We start from the raw sequence: 18,227 nt of genomic DNA on the forward strand, positions 1-18,227 counted from the left end.
AACCTCACTACGTGCAATTTATTGAATTTATCTTTCGAAACATTATACGCTTAATTATTTTTCTCTCGAGTATGCGTGTGCATTAGTATAAGTTAGTAGTTTGCATGCTGATTACTGATATTATGTAATGACTAGATGTGAAATTAGTAATCATAGGCGCAATCATATAAAACGGTGATACGTAAAAATTCATATTTTATTTTCTCTTCAATTTCACGTTTAAAACCGTCAGTATCGGACATGAAATGCGCACACGAATGCACATGATTTCATCCGAATCGGTTAAAAATTATGATTTTAATGACGAAAAAAAGGAAATGTGAAGAGAAAATTTGAGTAACACAAGTAGTTAATTAAAAGTTATATTTTTGTGATGCAATTCACTTTCAAGCAGCAACACGTTGCGAGGAGGCGTTAACCGTGACCATATTGCATAATCATACATTATTCCGCTTGCATGATTTTAGCGCAGAGATTTTAATTCACGTATCGTTTTAGAGTCTATTTTAGACGATTTATTATTCGTGCTAGAATTCGAGATAGAATTCTATTTATGATTTTATGTACTTCGGAGATGTAACACAAAACAAAAATAAATATTTGCAAAGAATCAGAATATATGCATATATAAAATGTATACTAAAATAAACACACGTATTAAAATACATGTCAAACAGAATTCAAAATTCTGCTTTGAAATACAAAAATGAATTGTAAAGCCAAAGTGGATTTTACGAAAATTTTTCTCTTTCGCATATGGAGTTAATTGCACGGAATTCTGATTGTTTACAAATGTATTATGTTTTTAACAGCATTTCGCCTACGAACGGCGTCATTTATATTACATTTTTTTACACATAGATATGGATACAAAGATATGGTCTCGGTGTCAGAGATACCCATACGCGCGTTTTTATTCCGCGCAGAAGTCGGGGAATCCACTCGATATCCCATGTCTACGATATCGGCAAAGTTGGCCACGAGAGACCGAGCCTACTTGGCAGATATAATAAAAAGAGAAATATCGCAGGGGCGGAGGCGAAAAGAGGCGCGAGGCTGCAGCGAGAGCGGTATGCGCCGCAGCCCGCGGCTACGCGCTGTAAAATGAGAAATGCATGAGAAAGCCGCAGGGTAAAGGACTTACCATCGTGGGAGTCATAGAGGTAGATGATTTTCTTCCAACCGTAGTATCGCACCGTGTCGATGATAGCGCGATGGTAATCCGGTCGCATACTTATGGCGAAGTCCAGGAGACCCGAGGATGGTGTCAGGACCTGGATACACAATAATCCCCGTGCATTTCCGACGTTCTACGATCATGGCCGTTGTGAAATTTTCAACAGGCAGTCGTACGTCATCCACTTAACGCGCTGCCGAAATTAATTCTACTTAGGAGAGGGAAAGGATGCTCCGTCGAAACTTTAATCTGAGTCGGTGCAATCGAGCTCCTACCACTTGTGAATTCTCTTTGAAACTTAATTCCTCGCGAATGTGCAACTGGTGCATGCGCGTACTGATTTACTACCGAAATATATGCCTTTTGATACTAATTCCAGTTGTCGAGTCTCGACTCGGCTTTTTCTCGTAAAACATTTATAGCACTTTAGATATGCACTGCGAGATTTTCGAAGGCAAATTAAATTCTACGAGGTATAGCAATTTAGAAATTTCCTTTTAAAATAAAATGATGCTACTTTTATTGAACCTTCCAGATGATGTTGAAAGGGAATAAATGCCGCATCACGTTTGAAAAATTAATCATCGTCCAGCTAGAATGATCATATCCACGTATTGAATTTCCGATGGTATGGTACCGATAACGTCTCTCTTTCTTTGAAAGCGAGACAGCGATGCAAACGCAGTGCAGGCAAGGATCTCATGGAAATTGAAAAAGGATTTTCTTTATATAAATGGCCGTTCCTGGCGAACCGTAATTGGCCCAAAAAAAAGGAGTAGAAAGCCGAGGCGTCGAATCAGCATTACCGCGCGATTACCATTTAAACGACATCGATGTTCGTTACGCGTATATATATATATATATATACTTATATTGCATGGAAATATATCGTGGGAAAAATACACACACAACGATCGAAATACTCACGAGTCCGACGTCCGTTCTATAGCATAGTGCGATATCAGTTTACAACGGCGCGATAAATGCGGCCCCCGCAATTCGAGCCGGCGAATAAATTTTCAGCGAGCCAATTCATTTCGAAATTCAAATTGTAATATGTATACCGTATGTATCGCATACATATTTACGTATTTGTATGGATGATCGTGTCGACCAAATCCATCATCATGCATCTCGCAGCGCCGCTAATTATCAGTTTGCAGCGCGAAACAAAACTATTGATTCTGTACACGACAATTATTGTCAAATGCGCGTACGCACATCGTAACGTATATTTCCCGTTTTTTTCCACAAATTGATAAGTGCGATGGAAAATTTATGCATCGATTATAAGCTGTTCCTGTCACAGACACTTCAACTTGAATGCCAATCTCTCCGCCTTTACATATACGGTTCGACGTAATTTAAATTTGACGAGATTTGAAATTTAATGGGAATTATTATGCAATGTGACTATTAAAAACGTTTATGTTACATACTTCAATGAGCATCAAATACACGAAAAATTCTAAGTTTCAGATAGGTATAATTTTTTTAAAGCAGAACCTGTTTGTACGATAAATTTTTCCTTGTACGTTCTGCTTCAAGGCACTAAAAAAAAAAAACAAATACGCGGAGTGTAAAATATAAGATTGTAATAAAATGAAAGACACACCTAAGAACAGGCTTCATGACTACAAATTAAATTCAAATAAGACTTCAATTCATTTACTTCGCTTTGAGGAAAAGTACTGGCTATGACTAATTGCATAATTTTATTCCGAGCGGAATAAATCGCATGAATTCTTGGAATCAATGATTCCAAGCATTGTTCCATTGAAAAACTGAGAACAATGACAAATATTACACAAATATATATATATATATATATATATATCGATTCAATAAAACATAATTACATTACTATTTTGATATAATTCCAAGAAATTTAAAATGTTTAAAAAAAAAATTAAAAAAATAAAAAGTATGACATGATAAAGAAAGATACGAACTGCTTCTTATGCCATATATCTAAAAGAAAAAGATACGACTTACCTTTTCCGGGAACCAGGGTGTTACGAATGGCATTTGGAATGTGTTGCTGTATGAATGCAGCGTATCGAACGAGTCTGGACTCACGGCGCCCAACATCGAAGATACGCCTCTACTGAACTGGCTGCAGACTGCAAAATATAAAAATAAGGATCGTTATGATTGAAGAAGAAATTAAAAAAAATAATAATTGTAGTCAACATATAAAATAATCCTTTAGAAATGTTCGAAAATACTTGATATCGCAAAATCTTGAGCAAGTTATATAAGTTATATTTATATTAAAGAATTATCCGCACACAATAATAAAATTTGATATTTATTTGAAAAAAAAAGTGACATTTTATAATATAAATCGTTGTTATTACTAGGCATTATCTACGCATCGTTGTTATTTGTAGGCTGTTATTATTTAACATCAACAAATGCATATACTATACTTTATGAAGATCGAGCGACCATTATATGATGGGTAATCTCGTTGACCATTATGCGTGGTCTTCCACAAAGCGCAATAATACCGCAAAAGTGTCAGCTTGCGGGACATACTGAACGCCTGCTGGATAGATCCGTTTTTATTAGCACGGTAGAGACAAAAAGGATTACCAATAAAAACAGCGTATGTGGCGGCCGAGCTACACACAGATCTAAATTTGATTACTACGTTAACAAAGTCGCTTTTAATAACGCAAGATAAACGATTGAGTAGAGAAGATAGCAATGAACGAAAATGTAATATAATATATTTCTCCGTCAACTTACGTTAATATCAATAATAATAGAAAATGTTAATTTTTCAGCTTTCTATCAATATTTCTTGATTATTGATAAAATTAAATTAAATTTTTTTTTATTTTAGAAAACACGGTATCTTGGTGTATAAAAGTTGTTGTTTAAAATTGTAGACGCTCAGTGCATCGAACAAATATTTTTTTTATTTATTCAATATTCAATATAAAATCGTTAAATCAATATTGAAGTTATATTGAAATTCAAGTGAAAATGGTATTAAATAAAAAAATAACATACGGTATATTAATGTTGATAAAAAAAAATAAAGAAGAAAGTTAAAATAGAGTTATATACATATGTATGCAATGTAGAATTATTATGCTGTATTCTGCATGAATTGAGCATGGATTTGCTAATAAGATAACTTAAAACACGATGATCTGTGTGTGTATGTGTTATTTAACCGCAACGTTCGATTGATACGTCCGAGATAAATGGTGATGATGAACAAGCGCGATAAAACGTATAAAAAAACAGGCCATTTCGGAATAGGTGGAAGGAAAAAGAGAGAGTGACTGAGATAGGATATCGGTTGCACCGATTGCGAAGGTGAGGGAAGATCCAAACGGTTGGAAGTGATCCAAAGGGAAGGTATGCGGCGGATAAAAGAGTGCTGGTCGAAGAAAAAGAAACCGGGCGGAGCTGTGGAAGCTGCAACCCCTACAAGTTAATCGCTAAAGAAGAAACTGACAAGACTCGTGGCCGAAGATTTTTGCAACGGTCGTCTAAATGACTAAGAAACGTCGGTATTTTCGATGCTTAATGCGAATAACATTGTGGCCCACTGCGCTTACAAGTCGTAACTCGATAAATGTAGTTAGTCATTTTTTACTTGTTGTTTTTGCTTATTATTTTTTTACTTTTGACTGACGTTTCTTTTCCTCTTTTATTGAAAGGTGCTATTTTAGCATTTTGATTTAATTTAATATCAAATTCCTCTGCAATACATTTGCATCAGTTAACTACATTTAATATTAAGCAACAAAAAGTAGATTCATAAATATTTTATTCTTGTAGACAAAAACTTAATTAAATTTTAATTACTTTGATTTGAGAAAAGAAATTGAATTCTATTTTGAACGTTCGTGATTTGACAAACTTTTCTTTAACTTCAATAAAGAAACCGAAAGTTTATTTAAGTACACAATTGATTACTTTATACAACGAATCACGTTTTAGGCTTCCTCCTTCGATTAAAAAGAAACAGATTCTTTTTTTAGATCTTATTGAGCCTACAAAGGAAATTGCGCATACCCAGGGGGTGGCTTATTAACCATTTCGTTGTTATCATTACAGTACTCGTGTATAATTTCAAGTTACGCGCAGCCTACTTTATTTTAATTATTCTTTTATGCTCGCTCTCACGCTCGGCGTTCGTCCAGGGCCTGGGGTGAAAAAGAACGAAAGGAAAAGAGGAGGTAGAGACGGGCGCCGTTTTTATTTTCGTTGCTCCGCGGCTACCACGTGTACGTGCAGTAGAGCAGAATTCAGAGATCCGGGCGGCACGGTGGCCAGCATTTATTGTGGCCACCCCGAGGGTGCATTTATATTCATAAGCATAATGGGGCATCGTGATATATGCGCCCGCGCCTTGGTTAAGAATGTCCCTTCGCTCTTTCGTCATTATTAATTCCGCGTACCGTCGCCAACATTTTCCGACGACCATAAAAATTTCGCGCGTCTCTTATTATTTGACTAAACGCGCGGCGGGAGGCGCCGCTCTAATCGTAAGTTGTAACTGACGGATGTTATCTTGAGGAACATCCGCGAACAGTATTTCCCTCAAGGAGTATCTGTGCACCTGTGCACTTCGTACTTCGCAACGTACTTGTTACGTTCCTGCCCTATCCGGTTGTATGTACAGTTACACTGTAGTTCCACGCGTTACTACACATTTCTCATGAAAGTATCCGGCACATTCTATAAATTTTGCATCGAATTTCAAAAGTATATATTCTTTAAAAAATTCAGAGACAATTTTTGCCCCATGGATGATGCAGCTTTATTTCGCAGCTTTTGAATCTTTCTTGATTATTGGTAACATTAAATGGGACAACCGAAACTCGAATTAAGTTAAGTAATATGTAGAATGATTTATATTAATAGTTATAAAAACGTATACTATAAAAATTGATTTAAATTTACTTTATGTATAATGTAGAACACGATATTTTTAAAATAAATATTATAATTTTCCATGCATGTGTAAATTAAACACAAAAGTTTAACATAATAAGAAAAAGAAAGAACAAGTATAAAATGATTTGTATAGCTTATACGTAACAGGCAGAAGACATATAAAAAATATGTTTTTAAATTAATAACTTTCTTTTCGAAGCACTTGATCAATTTCGCGAGTCACTGCACGATATGTTAAGTAAAGCGTATGGCAGCAGCATCTTGTCCGCGTAAATTTCTTTTCAGCGTACATAAATTTCACTAAAATTACTAGTTAACGGAATAGCTATAAGATAAGTTATTAAATTTTAATCAGTTTTCTAGATGCTGTGGTATAAACTTAAAGTAAAAAAATTACTCGTTAGTTGAATGCAAAATACATGAATTTATAATAATAAATTCAAAGTAGATATTAATTTTCTTAATATACCAGTTAAAATAATTTTTTAATCAAAGCAGCAATTGGTCAAAAGTATTTCAAGTCAACATGAGCTTTTTTTTGAAGATGGTATTTATTGTGATGCCTGAACAAATAATCGGGAATGAGATCTTATGTTTTTCTGAAAAAAATTGATATATTTAAAACTGAATTATAATACTGTTGTATTAGCAATAGCTGTATTACTAATAAATTTATAACGAAAGAAAATGATTTTTATTATTTTCTATAATTAAAAATCTATAATATTTTTAACATAATATTTAGAGACTTTTAATACCCCAATTTCCTAACGTGCATTTCATATAGAACAACCTCTATACGAAATATTGCAATCTCGACTGTTCGGTGCGTCTATCTTCGTATTTATTTCGATATATCGTGAAAGTTTCAATCGATATACGCAACTCCCGTGTACGGCGCACAATGAGCATACCAAAGTTGCGTCAAGTATGCGAAAGGGATGCTCGATCAGTAGGCAGCAGATGGTCGCAGTATTATCGACTCTATGCATTGGCTCATGACTGAACAAGTTTAGCGTCTATTATTATACTAAATATATCTACTCGCCGCGCAGCCAGCCTGAGTCAGGCTAATGATGCCGGCAAACTTTGCACACTGCACGGACAGGTGTTACGTACATATATGCAGATGCTACTTCTACTATCTAACTTTCGTTATACCTATGCACAGTTGACGGTAAGACACACCTTATCCAACGGCCAGATAATAAATAATTGCGCGCAATATAAAATCTACATTTATCAAGAAAGAATAATTCTAATCATCTAAATTCTGTATGTATACTGCAGAACAATTACATTATTTTCTTCCTCTTCGAAATTTTTCATAACTTGAAATCTTTCCTAAAAATAAATAATTATATTATTTATCAAAATTTAATCGATTAAATCTTATGTTCTAAGATCCTAATGAATCAATTCTCAAATCTAATACGATTCCTGTGTTAAAAATATTGAAAGCATGTTGCAAATGTTGTTGTGTATAATAAACGATTGCAATTCAACTTTGAAAGACTTGAGGAAATTGATCTAAATGAGTGTCAATAACAGGAAATAAGTTTGTTCCGATTCTGATCTCGATTACGAAATCCTGTCTTTGCTTAGTTTATCTTCTGTTCCTTTTAGTCAAAAAGTTTTAGAAGGCCATTTCATAACTTAGAGACAATCAGCGGGAACGCTCGCCAGAGAATATACTCGGAGGTAGACTTGAATATCACGGGTGAAATTATTTTTTACTCGCAAAGTTTCAAGTACCCGTCATAATGTAGCTGGGCGGTCCTCAACTGGGTCACGATGATGGTGTCAGCCACTTTCAGCAGGCAACTAGACAAATCTCATGTCTTCACTCGACAGTATGTAAGACTTCTTCCGCGTAAACTTAGTAAGATTAGTTACGTTGCCGTACTTTAACCTTGGACGCGATAACTTCCTGCCACGGAGACATCCGTATCTTTCAAGAAATGCTATTATATAGACGACAGAGTGTGTGATAATTGGAGTCTTACGATACAGAAATATAATAATCAAAATCGTTTTTGTCAAGATAGCCAAGGAAACACCCACACACACACACACATACACATATAGTGTGTATCACGTCCGTCCTAAGTATCCATTTCAATCCTTCACCAATAGGTAGCTTATTTCGTTAAGCTTGAACTATCATGTATATAACTTAACGATACGACCGGCAATTGTATTTTCGAATCTTGCGACAGGCACGTGAATATCCTACAGATAGATACTTGCACGTGTCGCCGGCATTATATTTAGCAACTGGAGAACAACTAATTCCAACTAGCGTTTACGAACCATTTAACTTGATAACTTGTTCTATCACGCATGTTCCTATTTGTCCTTTAGCAGTCGCGGCGCCCGTGTAGATGTATCGGTGCGCGGAGGTGCGATGCAAATACGCGGGCATGCACCGACCTTATCAGAATTATCAGAGCGCTGTTTCCTGGCCCTCCCGTATCCGTATGAAGTTCGCGTGCACAATAGACAAAGTTTCCGCGACCCAACGATTATCTCGATTTGAGCCGGCGCGCTTGGCGGCGCATGCGAATTCTATAGAAATCGCTAAGAGCGAGATACTCCTAAAGTGGTCGTAAACTCTGCGGAGGACCGCACGCATGTTATCGTATCTAACAGCGTTAACCTACGATCGTCGGGCCAAATAAAACTCGGATACGAATTATGGATACGAACGCGAATCGCCGTGGAAGAAGTGAATCTATTTTTAAACTTGTCGTGATGTGCGCAATCTTATGTAAATGTTCATAAATCTAACGTAAATCGAGTCAAACATTAAAAATAACAGCGGTGAAAAGGGCAGTAGTATAATGATGTTTCCAATTAAAACTTGAAAATGTACGCTAACGAGGAAATGCAGACTTGCGTAGAGTTCGGATGGAAAATTGGGTCAGACCACTATAAAGTTTGCCGGGTTTGCATAAAAAATTCCCATATTTAATATCCCAGTTTTTGCCATCATGTTTTCTTACTTCGACACTTTCTTACTTACACTTTCTTTTTCCTAGTAACGTGTTTTTCGTGTAGACTTCTCATCATCTTTGTTGCATCCTGTATTCTCCTACGGAAAGAACGCTTCAGTTTAATTTAATTTAACAGCAATTATTAACCGGGCGGGCATTATCGCGAAATGAATCAGAACTGGCCGCGTTTTCGTTTGTCGAAATCTCCGGGTGTGGAGTTTTCATTTCGACGGAAGCTGAAAGTCGCGGCAGGAAGTAACCATTATTCTTCTCGGACGATATGTGGGAGCGTAATAACGTCGAGGAATTTTCCGAGGACCGTCCGATTTTCCCGCCCTGCGGTCTCTGGTTTCCCAGCCCACGGATAGTTTTTTCCTCTCGTTTCCCAGCGAGGTGAAACTTTCTTCCCCTTCCACCTCCCCCCTTCTTCCGTCTTCAAACACGTACACGCCGGCGTAAGGATTCTGCTGTGCGTGAAAGCAGACGGGGCACGAAGTCGACGAGGAGCTTGGGAGGAATCTTATTGTAGTGGGATTTAAGAGAATTCAGCACGGTACGAAATTCTGAACAGGTCTGGTCTTGCTTAGAAGCGTGCACTTCTAGAAGCGAAACACCTTGCGGGCATCTCGACAAGGGTCTGGCGAAATGCGTTGACGAGGGTGAAAGTAGCATTTGTATCGACAAACTGGAATAAAGAGCTAGTGACAGTTGCAAGTTTGCTCGCGTGCATATTACGTATATTAAATATATTATTATACGATTTTAACATTTTATGCCACTCGCATTAATAACACTATATAAACATTAAAATCTAGTCATAGAAAGATGATTTTCGTTAATTAATATTCTTAGAAAAATTAGAAACCTTGAATGTATCAGTTTTGAGAGTCAAAAGCCCTTCTGTGCAGTATAAATTCCTAAAAAAATAATCGATTTCGCGCGGAAAGATACTCGATCCGGTAATCGAGGTTAACCGTTCACTCTTCTGTCTCGTTTTCCAGAGGATCGGACGCGGTAAGAAGTATTCTGTACCTGACAAAGTTTCAATGGTAAAAGAAGGATAAGGGGGAAACTTATCTAAGGAAGAGTGTGTGTTTAGACAGGTTATCCTGATTTAGATGGAAGACTATTGTATATATCAAAATCGTCGAAGTTATTTTTTAGTTCCTGAGCGAATCGTCGATAGCGGCGATTGCGCCTGTCGCAATTTATTTACCGTATTACGCGCGTCAGCGGGTTAAAGTAAACGGCGCTTCCGTAGCGTTATCATGTAATTAAAATGCTAGTTGGCTCCGTTTGGCGACACCAACCCCCCGGTACGGTCGCGCAAACGAAATTCCTTCAGCCGTCGCGGCTCTTTTATGCGTTATTAAACGAAGTGGAACCGAAAACATCTATTCTCTCGCTGAAATTTTCTATTACTTTCCACTTCGCCAGTAACCTCCTTAATTAATGCATTCACGGACCATTCATATCCTTTTCTGCAACGCGCGTTATATAAAGCTCAGAGAACTTATGATTCTTGAAGAAAAGAAAGGTACATTCTCCAAAGAGCAAAGATAATTTTGCATAAAATTAATGCCACTTGTTCTCAAGTGTCCCAACAAATCATTGTTAAGCCGTAATTACGCGACGACCTATAAACGTCATTTATACACCGACACACAGCTTAAAGTATACTTTAGAGCATTGCCGTCCAACGTAAAATACATTGTCACGTACGTTGTCACACGTAGCTGTATAAAGCCGCATTTAACAGGATTTTTGGTAGGTCATGCATAAAGTTGTCATGATAAAGTGAGAACTACATGAGAGCAGGCGTGAAAGGGAAACTTCAGCTGAACGCGTAGTCCTCAAATAAACCTAGAAAATATAAACATGTATACTGTAATGAAAATACTATTGTAGAAGTGAAACATCGCCTTAGATTTTCTGACACGTTTAAAGTTTATAATTTTTTTTTAGAATATTAATTCACGAAAATCATGTTTCTGTAACTTGATTTTAATGTTGTTATTAATGCGAGTGACATGTTTTACAAATCGTTTGTAAAATCATTAATTAAATTGTAATTTCTTTAATAAAAATTTTTTAAATCAAAATTTGCGCAGAACAAAAACATATTAATGAAATTTTTATTTTACTTTATTTTTACTATATGATCGGATAAAAATAAATGTATTCATCATATGGAATGTAATATATAAAAATCTACGTCGTTTATATTATATCCTTCTTTTAAAGAGATTTGAAGGTTCGTATATAAACTTTGAATTATTTATTTCTTGACGCCAGAGATAAACGGATAAACATCATTTATTTCTTGACACCAGAGGTAAACGGAGATAAATTTTTAAGTACGCTAGAGAATTTCGTTATGCATGATAATGGTGCGTTTCAGCTCGTGAGCGAAACGCGATTCTTTGGCGAGGTGATCGTGCCGAAGATTAATCACGCAGTGACACTAGTCGAACCCCCCGCGCGTGTCGCGTTTTCTCGAGACAAACGATTGGTGGTAGCCGTATTCGTAGATTCTATCGCTCCGACGATAAAACCGTCGGGTCTCCTTCGCCATTCTATTTGTAAGGGCGCACCCTCGCTTTTACCCCTTTTCTCAAATCTTCCCTGTTCAATCGGAACTGGCCCTCCCTCCCTCACTCTCGTCCTTCATGATGTTTCCTCTCATTCCTCCTCTCTTCGGTTCCTCCCTTTTTTTTCGCTTTGCACCTCGAAAAGACCAGTAGTCGGCTTGCTACAACGGCCCGAGGCTACAATCGGATTTGTAAGCTTGCTCGTGCGAGGAGAAATGCGTCTGCACATATACACGTAGGAATATCGACAGTGAGTAAGCCGAACGAATCATTGGGCCGTAACACACGTCCTCTGTCACGAAAAAAACGATCACTTGCGTCATACGTAGACTTTACCAAGAAAACGTCGATTATTATCTAGGGAATGCTAATTCTCTTTTGCGAAATTTAAGATAGAAGATAGAATTTAGTCACCGCAATTTGCGATATCATTCACGTATCTCGGCCCGGAGTTTAAGCCATTTGCTCTACATTATTTATGCGGACTTTCATTAATATAATTGAATTTAAAAATTTTAATTGACGAGTTCTCACTGTAATGGCATTAAACAAATGATCACGACGGCGAATTTGAACATGGTGTTTAAGCGCGCTTAAATTGTTCCTTATTTCTAAAATTATTCCTTATCTCTGGCACTTAAAAGTTACTTTCTGCAAAGATAGGAACAAATAATTTTTGGCGTAGAGAGAATTTTTTAAATGACCGGATAGGTGGTTTATCGAGCATAAGGGCGCCTTCCGACGCGTGTATTTGATCGAAGTATTTTGTGTTGTGTTTGTGGCACTTATGAGTTACTCTGTGCGAAGCTAGAAATGGGACAAATTATTTAAAAAAAAATCGCCCCTGGAACGTTCCAAACTTTAACCAGCTGTGCGGTTATCTACTTTAAGATTAAAAATGGTCATGAATACAGATTAATGTTTATGCATACACAAACGATGTTATCGAAACGGTATATTATGAAATTTTTCTCAATGGACGTGAAAAATATTTTTGCTCAGAAAAAAATTTAATTCAGGATGCTCTCTGTAGTAACACTCTGAATTTCAATGCGATGTTTAGATTCTTAATTGACTAAATTTTTATAAAATTAAAAGAAATCTCTTTATAAAAAGTAAAAATAATTCAAATAGAATCACGTCTCGCATTTCGCGCATACTTTTCTATAAATGTTTTGCCCTACTGCACTTTTTATTTCTCATGTCACATCTGAACAAATTTAATTAGATGAGAGTGCTCCATCCGTAGCTACGATCTCTCAAACCGCATACATGTCGAAGAGCATTAAACTGGGTGATCAGCTTGATCGTAAACGTGACCGGAAATCAATCTTAGTTGAGCCGTGACCGCGTACGCAAACCATGCTCTATACCTCTTAGTATCATGAACTCTTTGATGAAAGTTTAATTAGTTTATTCGAGATGTAGATAATCATAATAATCGAGTAAATCCAATTTACATATTTCTTCGTTCTCCTCCACCTCGTCGCTCCTCTCATTTTCGCTCTCGCATTGTTCTAATCGCAAGTATCGAGCTGTTCGTAACCACACAAACAAGATCGGATTTGCAAACTTCGAATAGAGGAATATGTATGATCCTGTACATAGGCGAACATCAAACGCAGGCAAATCCAGTGAGCCATTTAACTGTGAAGAGCAAGAGCTCGACTTAGGTATCGTGGCTTTAACGCAAATAGATAGCCCAGATATTACTTCATCTCCACAAAGGTGCTATTTATTCCCGTACAAAATGTTCGGAATAAAGTCAATGGTGTACAAGTAATGATATCGATGGATGATTAATTTCGCAGAAGCGGGCCATATCACTTAACGGCCCGAAATTGAATTGATGAAAAGTGAATAAAAAGATATTGCATTGGCAGAGGAAACTAAAATTTTGACCACGTTCCTCTTTGATGTGGGATTTAATTAAACGCGGTCGTTAATTTTTGGCTTCGCCCCGTACGTGGTATCATTTTTCCGCGGTTTGTGTTCTCTTACAAGTGAAGAGGTAATATTCCATTTAGTACGCGAGCTCACGCATGAGTTTTTATAAATTCACTTTGTAGCAGGAAACACATGCACGACTCTAATCCCGGACATACCTATGGACATTAAAGTAGTGGGAAACACACCGCCGTCATTTGCTGCCGCACATCATCCTGCTGCAAAGAAACGGGAAAAACGTGGATTCGCATGCAAATGCAACTCCACGCTCTTCTTTTGACACTCTGATTTTCCTCACTCTCCCGTTCTCGCACGATCTCCATTTTTCGTATTTATCTGCATGCACGTGGATACATACATTGCATATACGCGTAACATGAATAGATCTGTCTATACGCATCAAACATATTCCCATTTATCACGCTCGGATCTCATCGCCTTCCGTTTCCATCTCTGAAGGGAGCTAATGCTTCTTTATCTGTTCCTTTCGTCTAGTCGCAAACTATTTTTTTTTTTCATCTGACAGGCAGTCGACAAGCGGTAGGCGGTGATTAACATGAGAAAGGCTCTTTCATTTTCGCCATATATATCACGGTAGGAGATAATAAGGTCTCCATTCAGTTAACAAGGAGTATTATGTTTACCGTGAAATATGTGGAAGTACATGAAGTGACATAAAGCTGTGAAATATTGATCGTACGTCCAAACTCGAGATGACACTATCACAGGCAGATATATCGCGTGAATACGGTTGAAAACCTGCTGAGAGAGCGGGCTTTCCAAAAATTATCGGCTGGTAGGGGGTAGGGAAGGGGAGGGAGGGAGGGTCAGCCAAGTTCGAAATCGAATGGCCGAAATTCTCGATATCGGCGAACATACGTAGGACCCTTATAAGACCGTTATCGGCGTCGTTAAACCGTCGAGTCTAATAGCGATTTCGATATACTTGGGATCGTGTCCCGGTCCCCATCGCCGGGATATCCGCCCGCGAATCCGGGTCCAGCAGACACCCTCTTTCGTGACCTGTCGCAGGATTTGCCACCCCAATAAAAGGATTAACGGAACGAGGGTTAATCCTATTGGAAGGACCGCTCTCACACTCTTCGTGTTCTTCCCCTCCCGACTGCTTCGCTTCATCTCTATCCGTATTACGGTCTCGCTGCTCTACCTATATTGCTGTCTGATTAGTGGCTCTGTCCCGTTCCATTGGTCAGGAACTTCGACGTCGATAACGAACAATTATTTTCGTTTAAACTGTAACCTCGTACTTACCTATCGCTCCAATTTCGATTCGACACGCGAGATAATTTGTAACGTAATTTAACAAGCGAGCTAAGCGTATAGCAGTGGTCAAACGTATCTCAATTATCAAATAATAATATCGAGAATAATATTAAAAAATTTCTTATCTAGTAAGTTTGTAATTAATAAAAAATTCGAAAAAAATAATAATTAAAATAAAAATTATGTTTACAATTAATTTGGAAGATATAAGTACAAAGAAACAAAAAAGAATCTGTAAATTGTTAATAAAAAATTACTCCATCCATAAAATATGACAAATACACACATTTATATTAGTTGCATAACTAATTTTCATTTTGGTCTGAAATATAAAGAACTGTATTAACTGTATTAACTTAATAGAAATATACAAGGATATACAAGCGAAGTGGCAAGCAATATTTATATGTATGTCGCGCGCAAATAATATACAGAAAAGAGCATACATATTTTATGTATACCTATGTTACATACGCATGTTCATATTACATACTTGTAATATGAAGATATACAAGATTATCGTCTGACATAGTTGGTGCGGTGCGAAATATATGGCAGCTAGGGTCGAGGAAGTTTTAGAGAGAATCTATAGGGATATGATCGTATATCGAAAAACGATTAAGAATAACCAAACCGGGCGAATATGAGCCAGCCGTAAATTTTCCCAGCAGGATTTGTTCCATTAAATGTGGGGATTATTATTATCGAGAAATATTCAGGATTTCAGTCGGTTGATCGATTGTGTCGTATTATGTTTACAATGACAGGAGTCCCGCGATACTGCGCCGGTTAAACTAACGCTATCACGGTTTAATTAGATTTTAATTGTTGTGATGCAATACACGTAATCCGTAGTCTTGATGACGTATGTTTGATAAGAGATATTTGGTTTGCATATATTCGCAAAATTTTTAATAGATATTTACATTCGCAATATTTGACTATCCTCAACGAAATCACATCAAGCAGTTTTTTGTAAATATTCTTTCGATGTTGTAAGAACATCACTAAAAATATATATATCACTAAAGAAATATTAAATTGAATCAGATTGTGCAATGACTTTATCATCGTTCAACTAACACATTCACTTTTATTTCCGCAGAATAAGCAACGAAGTAAAGACTAATGTCGCGCGCAAGGCAATACCGTGCAACTCGGTAATCCGTATCGATTGATTCTCGTCGCGTTCAGGAGCTCGCGCGATGCCGATTTTAATTTTGCGCGTTTGGAGCAGTCGTCGTAGAAAGGAAGTCACATTGGCACGAGGGCGAAGGTGGAGGAAAAGTGTCGCGATATTTTATGGGAGAAACTCTTCGTCCTTTCCCGTTTTAAAGCCTCTTACATTTTTTCCTCTTTCAGTAGCTTCTCTCCCTCTCTTTCTCTCACATTCGATTCTGTCTCCACGTTGCTGTTTCTTTTTTGTCTATCTCGCCTTCTTCCCCCCATCTCTCTCTCTCTCTCTCTCCCTCCCCCTCTCATCCCTCGTCGACGCCCTCGAAAGCTCTTTCTGCTCCAGATATTCAGGCTGGGAGAGCGGGCGGTTTCGGTTGTAGGTGGTTTGTGAATTACGAGACGTCGTGGAGAGAACGCGAATAGCGTGGAAATTGTACCGAAGCGATAATCCAACGTTCGGAATGTACGTAGTTACCGCATGCACAGTGATATACACGCGCGCGCACATTCGCCAAGTGTAAGAAGATTATAACTCGCGCGTAGGTGAAAACAAACGACTCGAAGGTACACACGTAATACATTTTAAGTCGCGTAATAGAATCACAAGCGCACATATTGCCGCTCACGACTGCCGTTTTGATTTAAGCATGTACCTAAATCAAATCATTCGAAACGTAAGCAGTCTTTAATTAATCGGTAGAATCTATTTGTTAAAGAGGAAAATCGCGCGCGCGCGCGTGCGTTATCGACGTGTCTGACTCAATGCTTAGTTTAATTCGAAAGCTTTACATAAGTTTATTGAAATATAAATGAAAATATTGGTGTACAAAAAGCTATTTCAACGCAATACGTGCTGAAAGTCTAAAGAAACTTAACAAATATATTAGTATAGATATTTAGAATTATTTTTACGCAAGAGCGCCGACAGCGAGTTACCATTTATAGATGTAATAAAATGTTTTATAACCGGAAGAGTATACATTAAAGTTTACTCAACTTTAGTGCATAAAAGAAAATCCGAAATAAGAGAAATGTTTCCCTCATATATTGTCTTATATTATATCTTTCGTAAAAGAAATTCCTCCCGTAGAAATAATCGTCTATAAAGTTGGGCTTTTATGTCTTTCAAATAATGGGATTACGGATAGTAAAACGGTATTAAAAAAAAAATAAGTAAAAGGTAATGCGTATACAGTAACCAGATACAGCAACCGGATGCAACGTGAACGGAGGGGGATGAGGCAAACGCGATCGATCGTGTAAGATAAAGGTACACGTAACTTTGAAAGATCTGGAGAAGTCGCGTCAAAGTTTGTACGTCGCATTTCAATACTTCTTATTCGGCAAAGAAGCGAAAAATTCCGGACACGCTTCAGCCAGCGCTTTTTTGATGTCCAAGTTTACCGTGGCCGCGAAGGGAGGGGGATAGGTTCATCTTGGAAACGCATTTCCGGTCGGGCCGACAGCCCTTCGACCTTTCTTGCTAAAACTTGGACGTTCTGTCCCTCGTTTCGGCGAGACCGAATTCCAGCGAAAAGTTTTCGTCGGCGTCGCGGTAAATGCGAAACTTCTTCGCTTGTTTCTCCGGACAAGGGATTCACATCGTTGGACTTGACGTTCATATCCGTCGTACGTTACAATACATGATACAGAAACGGTTCGTTTTTAGCGGTTACATTGTAGCCGTTTATGGTATATTTATAATCAATGTCATATTACACAATATTTAAAATTAATGGCCAACTTTAATGTTTGTGAAGGCTATATATAAAATCTACATATAGGATTTATTAGATATTTAGTTAGGATTATTTAGTTTAATAAATTTGGCGTAATACACGTAATTTTAGATATTTTTAAATTATAATTACATGTTTATTTCTTGATATTTAATATATATCATTATGGACGAAGTGGAAGCTCAAAATGTCCCTTGCAAGTTGTTGATTTAGGTAGAATATCATTTCAAGCAACTTTATGTTCTAGTGGTACATTCGACAACTTCGATATACGATAAAATGCAAAAGTTAATGTAAATACTGAATTCCATCCAACCTGCAATTTAATATCTAGTCGGAGAAAAGAAGTCGGAGCAAGTTTCGCGATTCTCTTCCTTATTCTTCTAAACTTAGA

General features: G+C 37.3%; 1 protein-coding gene across 3 annotated transcripts in view; it reads right to left on the reverse strand.

Annotated features, from left to right (window-relative positions):
• Positions 1 to 18,227, reverse strand: part of LOC105455968 (glutamate receptor 1) — a 208,986-nt gene that overhangs the window by 57,928 nt on the left and 132,831 nt on the right. For all 3 annotated transcript variants that reach the window (XM_011699707.1, XM_011699709.1, XM_011699708.1), the window contains exons 3-4: positions 3,173 to 3,300; positions 1,145 to 1,274 (exon numbers count right to left, since the gene is read on the reverse strand). In XM_011699707.1, coding sequence (XP_011698009.1) covers positions 1,145 to 1,274; positions 3,173 to 3,300 — 258 coding nt within the window. The remainder of the gene's footprint in view (positions 1 to 1,144; positions 1,275 to 3,172; positions 3,301 to 18,227) is intronic.

The sequence above is a fragment of the Wasmannia auropunctata genome, unplaced genomic scaffold (assembly GCF_000956235.1).
Source record: "Wasmannia auropunctata unplaced genomic scaffold, wasmannia.A_1.0 LD335828.1, whole genome shotgun sequence".
Lineage (NCBI taxonomy): Eukaryota > Metazoa > Arthropoda > Insecta > Hymenoptera > Formicidae > Wasmannia > Wasmannia auropunctata.